The 13,045-nt window shown below is 44.7% G+C and overlaps 1 protein-coding gene across 2 annotated transcripts in view; it reads left to right on the forward strand.

The window, feature by feature from the left end:
• The window catches only part of PLCG1 (phospholipase C gamma 1), a 595,860-nt gene extending 585,487 nt beyond the window's left edge, over positions 1–10,373 (forward strand). For both annotated transcript variants that reach the window (XM_078652159.1, XM_078652158.1), the window contains exon 32: positions 7,427–10,373. Coding sequence is in view for 1 of the 2 variants with exons in the window: in XM_078652158.1 (XP_078508284.1) it covers positions 7,427–7,469 (43 nt within the window). In the remaining variant the exon portion in view is untranslated. The remainder of the gene's footprint in view (positions 1–7,426) is intronic.
• The last annotated feature ends 2,672 nt before the right edge of the window (positions 10,374–13,045 follow it).

The following is a 13,045-nucleotide window of genomic DNA, read 5'->3' on the forward strand; positions in this document are numbered from 1 at the left end:
GAGTGGATGGAGTTCATGACCTTGCGTGTCTCGTCGTCGTTGACGTTGGACCAGGAGGTCAGGCGGTTGGGGCTGGTGGTGTTCACAGAGGAAGTGGAGTCTGGCATAGTTGGGGCGGTCGTGGTGTGGAAGCTGTCGTGGATGTCAGCGATTTTGCGGTGGAAGAAGATGGCTAGTGAGTCGCACAGTTATTGTGAGGGGGTATGTCGTTGGCGTTGGCACTGGGGTTGGAGAGTTCCTTTACGATGCTGAAGAGCCCTTTGCTGTCTTATGTTATCTAGGCGGTTTTTAAAGGACGATCTTTTGGCTAATCTGATGAGGTGGTGATGTCTGCGGGTGGCGTCCTTGTGGGCTGCGTGGTTGTCAGGTGTGCGTTCGCGGAGCCATATCTTCTCCAGTTTTCGGCATGCGCTTTTGGAGGTTTGGAGCTAGTCTGTGAACCAGGTGGCTCTCTTGCTGGTGTGGTTGTTGGAGGATTTCTTGAGGGGGCGAGGGTGTTGGCGCAGTCGTTGATACACTGTCTGAGGTTGCGGCCTGCGACGTCTGGGTTGGTGGGGTCGGTGGGTGGGTTCTGGGCGAGGGTGGTGATCAGCTAGTCTTCGGTGACTTTGCTCCAGCAGCGGTGGGGCCGCTGTTGGGTGCGGTGGTGCGTGGTTGGTTTCTTGAAGGTAAAATGGATGCAGTGGTGGTCAGTCCAGTGGAGTTCGGTGGTGTGGTCGAAGGCGACGTGGGTGCCCGTGGAGAATATGGGGTCCAGCGTGTGGCCAGCTGTGTGGGTGGGTGATGTGACGAGTTGTCTGTTGGCGAGGTTGTCGATCAGGGTGGCGGAGTTGGTGTCGTTATTGTTCTCGAGGTGGAAGTTCAGGTCCCCGAGGAGGATGTAGTCCGTGCAGGCGAGTGCGTGGGTGCTGGCAAGGTCGGCGATGGAGTCGCTGAACTGAGCCCGGGGTCCGGGGGGGGGTCTGAAGATGAGCGTTCCTCGGAAGGTGGTGTTGGGGTCGGTGTGGATTTGGAAGTGCAGGTGCTCGGCGGTGTTGAGTGTCGTCCGCGTGGGTGGAGACCTTGAGGGTGGACTTGTGGACGATGGCTATTCCTCCTCCGATTCCGTTGGTGCGATCCCTGCAGGTGATCTTGTATCCGTCTGGGATGGCTATGGCGATGTCGGGTGCCGAGGAGTCGTTCCACCAGGTTTCGGTCCGGAAGGCTGCATCAGGGGCGAGGGTGTCCAGTAGGTCCCAGAGCTCGACGGCGTGTTTGCGTGCGGAGCGGGTGTTCAGAAGTATGCAGCGGAGGTGGTTGGGCCCGGTCTTGGGAGGTTTGTTAGCTCTGTCGCAGGTGAAGCTGCAGGTGCGGCAGGAGAAGGGACCGTGTGTGCGTTTCAGGGCGGCTTGGATGCAGGTGTGGTCTCGTCCGGGGTTGAGTGCGAGGAGAGTGCCGGCGTCGTACTGGAGTCTGGTGTTGTGGAGTTCGCTGGGGCCAGGGATTCTGGCAATGGGCGCGGACGGGCGCAGATGGGCTTGCCTCTGGTGCGCCTCCGGCCTTAAATGCAGAGGCTGCCATTTAAGGCGGGGAGGGAGGGAGGATCAGCTGGGGGGCGGCGAGGGGGTGGGGCCCCAGGGGAGCAGTGGCGGGAAAACTGGTGTGGGAACAGAAGGCAAGCAAGGGGGGAGGGGGGGGGGGGAACGAGGCCAACAACGAGGAAGGCATAAGCAGAGAATCAGTACAATAATTACCAAATCACAGTAAAACAACGAGGACGGCACAAGCAGAGAAACAGTACAATAATTACAAATCACAGTAATACAGGTACCTAAAAACTGAGACACTCTACCACAGGCAATGGCATGAGCGAACTCGCGGGCAGGGAGGCAGCGGCAGCGTGGGAGCCACTGGCGCACAGATGGAGCTGTGTGGCAGCAGGGGAGCGACCTGGCCTGCGAGCCGGCACATATGCGAGAAACTCTGTCGAAGGATTCCTCGTTAAGTTTACCTGGATGTTAAAAAGGGGCACTCGTGTGAGGAACTATCCGGGTTCTTCTTTGATGAGGTAAAAGAAAAGAAACCTAAGGTTACATCAGGTGATAGCTTCAATTTGCGGATGTGGGCAGAATTATCAATGTTAGCCTTACCTCACGATGACTGGCTCCTAAAAATAAAGTCAGCAGGCTCCTTTAATGCCCTGCTACAGCCGTAGCATATTTTCCATTAGTTTTACTCTTTTCCAGCCCTGGAGAATTCCGTGTGTTAATTGCTGAAAGGAGATGAGAGTGCGTATTAAAAACGGTTTTGTGGTGCCCAGATGGGAATGGTACAGTGTGGAGCATAGCGCGGGTAACTTACTGGTATGCTGGTGTGCGAATCCGATCTATGTGTCTGGCAAAGCTAGCGAATCAATCTGCTGACTTCGGTGTGATGACACCGAGCGCTTGGCTTAGCGTGAAGTTAAAGCCAAGTTTCCCGCCTTCCCGCGTTGCGAGTGTGGCAGGGAAGCAAGTGGAGCCCGGTATTCGAGTCCGATCGGTATCTCGTAACCATGGGAACCGTGCCTCAGCCTGTTGGCGTGGAAGCCGATTCTGGGTGCGTGTGCGTGATCTTCCTCAGGCGTACGTGTTATTGATGGGGGAAAACTGTGTACAGTGTCAGGTTTTTTACATGTAATAGACGGACCGGTTACAAAACCGCTATACATTTTTCAAGTTCTACACATTAGTCATTTTCAACATTGGACGTGATTCATGTCTTAAGCTATAAAAATAGAGCTATGAGTGAATTACCTTGATTAACATTCTTCACGTGTATTACTGTACGAGGAATTCTGAGAGTCTCATGCATAATGACATTTATAATACATTAGAAGACTTTCATGCAAGATGACAATTTATGGCACAGTGTCAGTGTTTCTAAACACAGAAAGTACATTTGTTTGAGTGGATTCTGTCACGAGCACATGGTGTGCAGTTTGTGCTCCCAATATAGCCGGCACAGTGAGTGGTGGAGAGAGCCAGTATCTACGATTTGGGCACTTGATGTTTTCACGATTATATATTTTCAGGAAAAATCTCAGAGTAAGGTATCAATGTAATGTAGTGACATAGCCTCTCTATTCCTCAGATGAATTTAGGCCCTCCTCAATCGAGTTAACTCTGTCAATCCATTTACACTCAATGCGCGGTAGTATGTTGGTAAGGTCCCCTCCTGTTTGTGGTAAGGTCGCTGTATCTATCACTTGCCATTTAAGTTCATCCGCCGTGTGATTTTTGTCATTGTAGTGGGCCACCAGGGGGGCATTTGGGACCGACTTGTGAATGCGACTACAGTGTTGGCTGATCCTCACCTTCACTGGTTGTTGTGTTTGGCCTATGTAAGGGAGGTTGCACGGACACCAGATACAATATACCACATTTCGCGTGTTACAGTTAGAAAAACCCTCTAAGGTGTGTTTTATGTTACCATGCTCGAAAGTCGTGGTATTGAATGTGAAATCGCAGGAAACACAGTTGCCACACTTAGTGTCCTTTGATTCTCGGTAAGCCCCATGCATATTTCTTGGGGCCATAGGTTTTCTCTTTATTCTTCAGTTCACACCCTTACCTGTCTTTTATTTATTCCAAACCCATCCTATCACCCTCTGAATAACCCAGCCCATATGCGCCACCCCTGTTCATTAAACCCTGGTTTATTACGTCCTGTTTCTTGGCCCTCTGTTCAGCCTTTTCTTCACCCACTTTGTCAAAAGTTGTCTTATCTTCTTTCTTCAGCAACTGACCCCCTGTTCCCTCAACTTTAGGTCTTTTTACAACCTGCTGTTTTTCAGTTTTTAACATTGGTCTGGGTCAATTTTTCTGAGATGGCTCATTTCTAGAGAAGCTGCTTTATCGCACCCTCTTACACTGTGTGCTAAAGGGAGGCATAGTCAGAAATGGATGAGGTAGTTCACTGGTTCTCTTGGCTTGATGAGGTATAAAGGTGCGATTTGATAACTGGTACCACTCCCGACCCCAACTGTGCCATGCCTAAGCTTTTGCGTGGGACTCTTTCATCAGTCGTACAACTCTCCTTCTGAAAATGGTAGGGTAAAATTAAATAGTCCTAGAGGGAGATACTTCAACTTCGATCTGAGCCCTGAGTTTTATTGCTTTTGCCCTTCATTGCAATCCTAGAAGGGGACAGTAGGGCTTTTTAGGGAGGTCCAGCTTACATGCCCGGATCAAAATACAAAAAAGAGGTATGCCGTTCCCACAACGGCCGGGTGTGTGAGGGCCCTCTTTCCGAAAGGAAGGATTCCCCACCTACTTTCATAATACACCTATTGATTCCTTCTTGTGATCCTGCCATAACAAAATATCCCCTTCTCCCCTTGTAGGAACAGCATACTTCTTTTTTGTATTTTGTCCTTCATTGCCATGGCAATCTCAGTCATGTCTAGAAGTCCAGTATCTAATTTCCAACTAGCCTAGATTATTGTAATTGGTGTTTCCGCATGACTGATACAAATTCTTTTTTTTTTTTTTTTTTTTAAAGTTTTGGTGACATGGTGAGGGTACTCCAGGACATGTCTGAAATAAATTCCTCTGTGGGAATTGTAAAAAAAAAAATGTTATTGACGAAGCCCACAGGTGGATAACCAGAAGGGGCAAAACTGCACCTATATTGTTTTGGAAATCGATCATGACTGACTGCTTGATAATTTATTTTTTGTGTGTGCAAATTACAGGGTTTTAGTCTGAAGTTTTCAAGCCCATGGAAAATGTGTATGTGAAGTTTTGTTTTTTTACTCAGAAGTTCCCTTTGATGGAACTCAAGGTTTGCAAACAGCTAGCAACTGTATGATCGTAAAACAAAAAATGTCAACTTATTCTTGCCAAGAAAATGTGATACTCTTCGACAGATGTTGAGTCTTTTGTGCCATGTCCTTGATTGAGAGAGATTGCTGAGAAAATGGCAACAATGCCATGACGGAATACCTTCAAAAGGAATGTTTCTCCACGAAGCAGTCTACTTAGCAGGACTCAGAAGACAGGCAGGGGCACTTTGGTCAAGACAACACTGAATAATCGCAACTTCTTTCTACAGTGAAGATCAACCTCCACAAAGGCTCGAGATTGATTTAGGGGCCTGAGCAGATACTATAGATGGATCGCTTTGAGTCATAAACACTCCAACATACCCACAGAGACTCTTCATACTCTATGACTATGTGAAACAGACTTGAAGCTCAAAAGATCTAAAAATTGCCATGATGCATGCACTCCACTGGAGTCCTGGGTCTTTGTTGAAGGCGACTTTGTTGCAAATTCGAGGAGAACAGCAGACAGGTTGGCCGGGCTGGGGCCGGGTCAGTTATTCATTTGTCAGTCTTTGCTTTCGCAACTCTTCAGGGTCCTCCTCCTTCGTAGGTCAGCAGAATCTGCTTATTTGGTGCCAGGGGTTCCCCTAAATATTTAATAAAGGATGTTAGGGGAGTGTAGGGTAGCAGCCAATGGGCTACTTACCCCTGGGATCACTACACCCCTTATATGACCCATTCCCTGAGCTTCTACGTTTGCCATTGCCAAGATGGAAAACTTTGAAAAGTTGCCTCAACTTCAGGTATCCCGTCTTAGGGGTGGTACTAGCTTATTTTCCCGCCTGTCCAGGTGCCAAAGGGCTCTGGATAAAAAGGGGTTGGCTTACTCTCCTGTGAGGGAAGCCAGATTTGCATTCCAAAGACCGTGGGCTCTTTGAAGCTCCCATGCCTTGGAATGCTATTCAGCAGATCATCCTGCGGTAGGGAGTGTAAACACCCTCTTGTCAGAGCAGGCTTTGTCACTGACCACATGAGAGCAAAGGCCCTCACCCTTGGGTGTCAGAAACTTGTCTCTGGTGGCAGGCTGGCGAAAACCAGTCAGTCAGCACACCAATAACTGGTAGGTATTCAGGAGGCACCTCTAAGGTGCCTTCTGTGATCATGTATTAATAAATCCTGCACTGGCATCAGCATGGGTTTATTAATTTGAGATGTTTGACATAAAACATCCGTATTTTCTGTGAAGCCATTATTTAGCTGGGGAACTAGTTTTCACCAGTGGCCAGGACAAGTACTTAAAATGGCTTCCCTGTTCATTGTACTGGCAGCAAAAGAGCTGACCGGCACCGGGGCATATCTGCTCATGCAGATATGTCCTCACATGTAGAATAGTGCATCCTGCCTTAGGGCTGTAAGGCCTGCTGTGGGGGTGACGTACCAGTACTTCATGTAGTGTCTGTGGGCATGGCACACAGGCTGTGGGCCATGTCGTGTTTTCCCTTTTGTCTGCACCAAGACACGCAGCCTGCAGTGGCAGTCTGTATGTGTTTGTTGAGGGGTCCTTTAGGTTGGCACAATTTGTGCTGCAGCCCTTAAGGACCCTCTTTAGCCTCCTTGCCCTAGGTACCAGGGCTATCATTTACTAGGGACTTGCAGGCAGTACTAAAGGTATTGTCAATTGGGGAAACAATTGTACAGTTTTGGTAAAGAGATCTGGCACTGGAGACATTGTTAGCAGGAACCCGGTGCACTTTCAGTCGAAATGACTTCAGATGCCAGGCAAAAAGAGGGAGTGACCATGTCAAAAGGCGGTACTTTCCTACAGTGATAACTATATGGGGAATGGGATAGAGGGAATACAAAAGAACTGACAAACAAAATAATCACAAAGCTTCACGCCACAGTCACACTTTAAAAGATAAGACCCTTCGATTTAGGATGCATTAGGATTTTTAGTTTAATTTGAGGTGAAATATAATATATTTTAATGAATGTATGTCTGTGAATAGTCTTCTAAAAAAAAAAGATGACGGCAGGGTACTGATTCTTATTGAACCGTGTAAGTTACTACAATTCAAAGCTAATGTTAGATCAAACTAGCTGAAAATTACAGCCTTCACTTAGATAAGTGGGTAAAGGTACCATGAGTGAAAAAGAGATCCATTCTTCTTTTGTCATCCAGCGATAACTAGCAGTGAGATTTTATGATGCCTTTTAATAATCAGTAGAAGTTAAGAGATTAGGATATCGCTGTCCGAGCCTCTGCCTTGTTGCCCCAAAACACATTGGAGGTCTTGTTCTTCTTTAGATTCAAGGGGAGGCCACTATATCTCCATTTCTTTGAGACTTTTGAAGATTTCCTGAATTTTCTTTAAATTTGATGTTTTGGCCTGGATGTTTCAAAGCACACATCGCTTGAGCCATATTTAAAATCAAGCACGGTCCGATTATTATTGTGATGTCACATAGCCTTCAAAAGGGGCCCCGTTTTTAAGTCCTTGCCTACAAATAATAGTTAACAAGTCTTAATTGATGACATCCTGAAGTTTGTTATAGAGTAAATTGTGCAGTTATTCGATAATTTAATCTTAATATCACATTTTGCTTCATTGAAATGAACATTTTATCTCTTCTCTCTAGAGTACCACGAAAGACCAGGCCAAACGGCGACAATCGTCTCTAGAAAATCTCCATGGAGTGTCACGGATGTCACTGAACTGGTTTCTATGGAAACGTTATTGCTTTGGCCTACTTTCGGGCACCTTTTACGTTATTCTCGTTTAAAGTCTGCACTCAGAGTTGTCAACGCTGAAATGTATTTGTGCGTAAAGTGAACCTGTCCCCATTGGAGGTGAACTGGATCTTGAATGTCGACAGTTTCCAGCACAGTGAAAGATGCATCTCTTTTCAGAAGACAAGTCGTCGTCCGACCACTGTGTAGTGACAGCAGTGTGAAGGGCCTCTGAGAACAGTGTTACCGAGTGTAAAGCGTAAGGCTTTGACATTGTCCTCTGCAGCCTGTGGTTGTTTGCCTTAAGGGGCCTTCAGGCATCCTGTTTATTTCCGCCATCTCCCTTTTAGACATATAGAGAGTATTGTGTCATTGCAGCGGGCACTAATTTCACGTCTTATCAAAGCTGGATGGACACCTCTTACAAATGCAGTGTTCAATTGCCAGAAGGCTCTCCCTGAAATCAATCACCCAAGTGGTCAGCTTGCTGCCTGCAGACAACGGATCCCACCTCATTCCCACTTGGATGCTCTTCTGAACAACAGATCCATTTCAGTAGTTTTTAAATAGGACACCAACGGGGTGTTTTTTATGTGCTGTCTGGAAATAGAATGCTTTTATGACACCAAAAACATATTCTAACGTAGGTATTATAATCAAAAGGGACCAAGTATCTACATAAACATAAGGTCAGCTTTTATCAGATTGGAGCAAGGAAGCTCGTTCGCTCCTGTTATGCAGGTCCCTTATGCGAAATATGTGTATAACATTTTACCTTTCACAGGGGAAGCTGAATGATTCCGACAAACTTCCTATGAATGTGAACTTTCACCTTTTTAGGCTCTGTGGTTATATTTAAACATCAGTGTTGGTTTTCAGAAAACAAGATGGCGCATTATTTTGTCCCTCACCCTTTTAGCATTGGCCCTCATTCTCCTTTGTAAGTTTGTAGACATTGTTTTTTTCTCTTTTTTTTTTCTTTTTGCAGGTTTTGTCACTAGACAAACTATTTAATACGGTAAGACCGTTCTACCCATGGCATATACTTGCACAGCCACAACAGTTATTTACTAGCAATGTATGAAATGTGTTGGCGCCGCAGGACAACTCGTTCAGAATTCGTTAGTCAACTCTGTCATGTCCATTAAAACGCCACAGCCTTGCATATTTTATAACCAGCAGAGCTCAACTGCAATATCCCCATGCCTATTGGTGAACATTTAACTGAGTGTGCAATGAATTCTGGGATGGGCTGACCTTAGGCTCTACAGTGGGCCAGCCGCATTTCATTGCCCGATTAACTGCTGTGGCTAGAGGAGAATCTCTGTGATGAAGAGTAAGGACCATGTTAATTTAAAGCATATCGCTCATCTTTAATGGAAGAATGCTTCTTTTGTATTATAACTGCCGAAAGTGTGTTTTTAATGTTCTAATTCTTTATTATAAGATGTTTTTCATGAGGTGCTTTTTTGATTACTTTATGGTATAAGAAGGACGTCGATGAAAAAAACATGAATGTTTCTTTACCTTTTTATTTGAATCCAAATATTTCAACGGCACTGAGGGTCGCTGCTTTTCTAGTGCCTTCGGAAGTGAAAGAATTTGTTTTTTTGTTTTAATGACTCTTAAACCTGGAATTCTTGCCAAAAAAGGTTGAAAACTTCCTAGAAGATAGCAAAGCGTGTGTGTCCCTTCCAAGGACAGCATACATTGCTGTGTTTTCCCTTAGCATTCGGCAAGATTACCATTGTTTTATAAACTGTTCTTATTGTAAAGTCAATATTTGTTATGGTACCTTCAAGTTTTATCTTTATTGTTTGGCATTTCACGAGCCATTTAAGAAGCAGCACTTCTCACAACATTGGGCCTTTAATTTTGCTGTGGGGTGGACGAGAAATATTGTTACATTTCTTTTCCATTTGCCAAAAAAACTGTCTGTTAGTTTTTGTGTGAACTCTTCCAAAATGCTGTATACACGAAATTACTTGGTCTGAAAATGTTTTGTAGAAATTGTTCCTGTGCTGTCCGATATTTCCGTTTGCCAGTGAATGTTTCTACCATTGTGCCGTTAAGATGCATTAAATATTCATATAGTTAATAAGAGCCTTCTCTCTCGCGTCAGATTCTGAAGCGAACTACTCTATCTGATAACTAGGAGCTACCTGCCAGACCGCTGCTACTCAAATACGACTTGGGTTGGGTCAAAAGTAATCATGTCAGGTTGTAACTTGCTTTTCCAGTTATGTCAGCGTTTGAGAGGAAGTCCTGTTAAATCTGCTTATTTCCTCATTGGCAAATCCAAATAATTTTTTAAGGCCACCTGCTCTTTAAATGATTTGATGGTAGCAGTTGAGTAAAATATGCTTGGATGGGATTTAAAAAACCTCAGGCTCGCTGTGGGATTATTTTACTATTGAGAGTACTTTTCAAATCAGTTGCAATTTCCCAGTTTACTTGCCAATGCTCATGGTCATTTGCATCGCCCATTGAATCCAGGCTAAATAAAATGGCATATTTGGAATGTGTTGTATGAAGGTGCCAAATTCTCTTGTGACACATTCAAGACTTAAGAATCTGGTTTTAGAGGAGCAGTTAAGCCCACCAAAGAGTTTGCTGCTGACAGCATAAAAGTTACACCTCGCCGTTTGCAGTCTCTGGATTTGTTTGGCCTCGTCATGCACCTGTATGTACATGAATCGGTAGCCGCCATGCATGCAGTAACTGGCTGACACAAAGCAGGTGCCTCAACATCTCGGGCTTGTCGCGCATACAAGGTCTCAGTCTCGGGCCTTGGATTGGCTAATGGACACCAGTTATGTGTAAAGTTAAGTTCTTAAATAAAGCCCTCTCCAAAGAGTATGGTCTGATGTCCCAATTTTTGAAATGCATCTTATGTTGATGTGAGTGAGACAAAAAAAGGAAATGGTTTATTAATTTGAATAGAAGATGAAAATTCTTCGGTACGGCCACTAATCTGCTGCATGAAAAGACAAAGGGATCGATTCATAGAGCTAAGCAATGAATAGCAAGGCAAATGCCTAAATATGTGATCATAGAACAACTCCACATTTAATAATGCAATCCCCGATATATATGGAGTAGTGGGATTTCAATATACTTTGAGTTTGCACAAGAATGATTGCACTGTTCGAAATAACACATCACAATGTCATGCACTCATAGATTTACACTAGGTTTACACTCTAGACCTCATAGAAGTTTAATTTAGATTTCATGAACATGGGTATCTGAAGGAATAAAATCAAGACCATAGCTGGATATAGTGTTGCTGAAGTATTCAAGCTTTATGGATTAAATCTCTTCATTGATTTATAACGGAGCAAGAAGTATCGACATCAGATAGCATACAGTCCCAACTGATCAAAATTGCATATTACGAAGCACATAAGCACACAGTATTCAATATGGTGGCCGGGGGTGTCAGTTTGATAGCGGTATAATACACAGCAATAAGCTTGCAACCTGTTCGGGTCGGTCACGTAGGGGAACACCCCCCCCCCCTCTGCCATAAGTAATTAATAGTAGATTTATGTGTCCAGTGTGAAATACCAAGATAGAGGCGACTGATGCGCGGCATGCAACGTATGTATAGCCTTGCTCCAATGATGTTAACAATATATACCCACAGTAAACGTTACAAAATGAACACTAATCCCGCCCACAACCTCCCCCCACCCTCTCTCCTTCCAAGGATGCCTATATACATGTGGACCGGCAATATGGAAAACCAGTAATTTTGCAAGATGTTCCCACGCCAGGACCAGCCTTCTCCTATGTAGGTGGGACCAACCTAAGAATACGTAAGTAAGCCTGACATGTCTGTTCTCTGAATTCCTTGAACAAGATGGAGATGAACTGAGCCCATATATTTGTGTAGGTTGCTTGATCAGCGTCAGCTGGCATGGATAAGCGCTCCATGCCTAGCAATGTCCACAGTTGATGGAGCCATTGCCGGTGATCCATGACCCCATCAATCACCCACCGTGCCAGGATAACTGTGTGCTGCGATATTCAAGATTTATGAGAAGTTCTAACATTTGGTTGTTCCATGTGTGTTTTACTGTGCTTTGCAGTATGCAAGCCACAACAGGCAATTGACCCTTCACCAGTTTCTCCTCCTGTTTTTTCTTTAAGTGTGCAAATATACTTTTTTGAATGCTAATTCAGTCAAAATAATTATTTTCTTTTATACAGTAACAGGTTTCTCCTTTACAGGTGAATACAGTAGTGGATATCTTTATCTTGAAGCAATACCAACACACATCTGTTGACCACCACCTGACGGAACATTTGGAGGTATTAATACCACCTTACCCTTCCATACGTAAGGTTTATCATCTGCCCGGCTAGTGGTCACTTGGTTGGTTGGTTGGTTCATGGCCTAAAATCCTGTCTAAACCATGTCCAGTCGTCAATGATCAAGTAGTAATTTGCTAGAGGAAAGCTGCTGCTTTGCTTCCCCACCTTCATCCTGCGCCATGCTGGTTGGATTGTGACCCAAGTTGCTTATACCACCACATATATTTAGGGCTTCATTTTCTTTTGATGCAGGTATGTGCATGATGGTAAAGGAGCCTATTGATTACTAAAGGCTTGCTTTTGGTCCTCTGTTTATTACAATGCCTTTACTCGTTTATATTTTCTGGGATTATTTGATCTCAACTTATTGGGTGCAGTCGGACCACCTAAGGGACCCTTAACGTCTTTAAACTGAATGTTAATTACAAGATCTTCAGGTATTCACATGTTTTGTAATTGATAAATATTGCTTTTACAAAACAGTCTAACTGCCCTAGCCTCCCATTATTCTTCTGTTTTGTCTATTAGTTTACTCAATTTCTCCTGCCACTGCCCTCTTTAACCCAACTGGTTTGTTCCATCTTATTCTCTGCACCTCTTCTACCTTGCATAACTTTCCAACTTTTTTACCTCAGTCTCCTGTGAACCCCCAGCTCCATGCACATTGCATTTATTACCTCCTTTTAGGCACTCCAGACCAACACCTTATTTCTACTCTTCGCTTACAAATCCCTCACCCCTTACAAAGGCTACAGCCTTAATCTATCTTGCCCTCTCCCCTACCTCTGATAATCCATCCCTCCCCATCTGGTATTCCTCCACTCTCTTTTTACAATGGATAACTGATTTCTTTCACACCTTCTAATACTTCTCACATGCTTTCTCTCAATAACAAACCTACACCTCTCTGCCACGCTGACCTAACCCTTTCAAGCTGTATCTTGGAACCTGAAGTTGAGTCTTCTTCCACGACCTCATGTAGGGTCATAGGAGTTCGCAATGACGTACTCTTTTGGCTTCTGATGGACTCAGTAGAACTGTGACGTAAGTTTTAGAGTGTAGTGAAGTAAAGGCAAGTTTAGAATGTTGAGTTCAGGGTTACACGCAGATGAATAAAGACGTGTAATACCAAGTGCCATGTGTAATGTAGTCATTGTCTAGTACTCAGGCTGGGAAGGACGCTACAACTGGCAACAACATAGGAGATA

Source organism: Lissotriton helveticus, chromosome 7, assembly GCF_964261635.1.
Source record: "Lissotriton helveticus chromosome 7, aLisHel1.1, whole genome shotgun sequence".
NCBI lineage: Eukaryota > Metazoa > Chordata > Amphibia > Caudata > Salamandridae > Lissotriton > Lissotriton helveticus.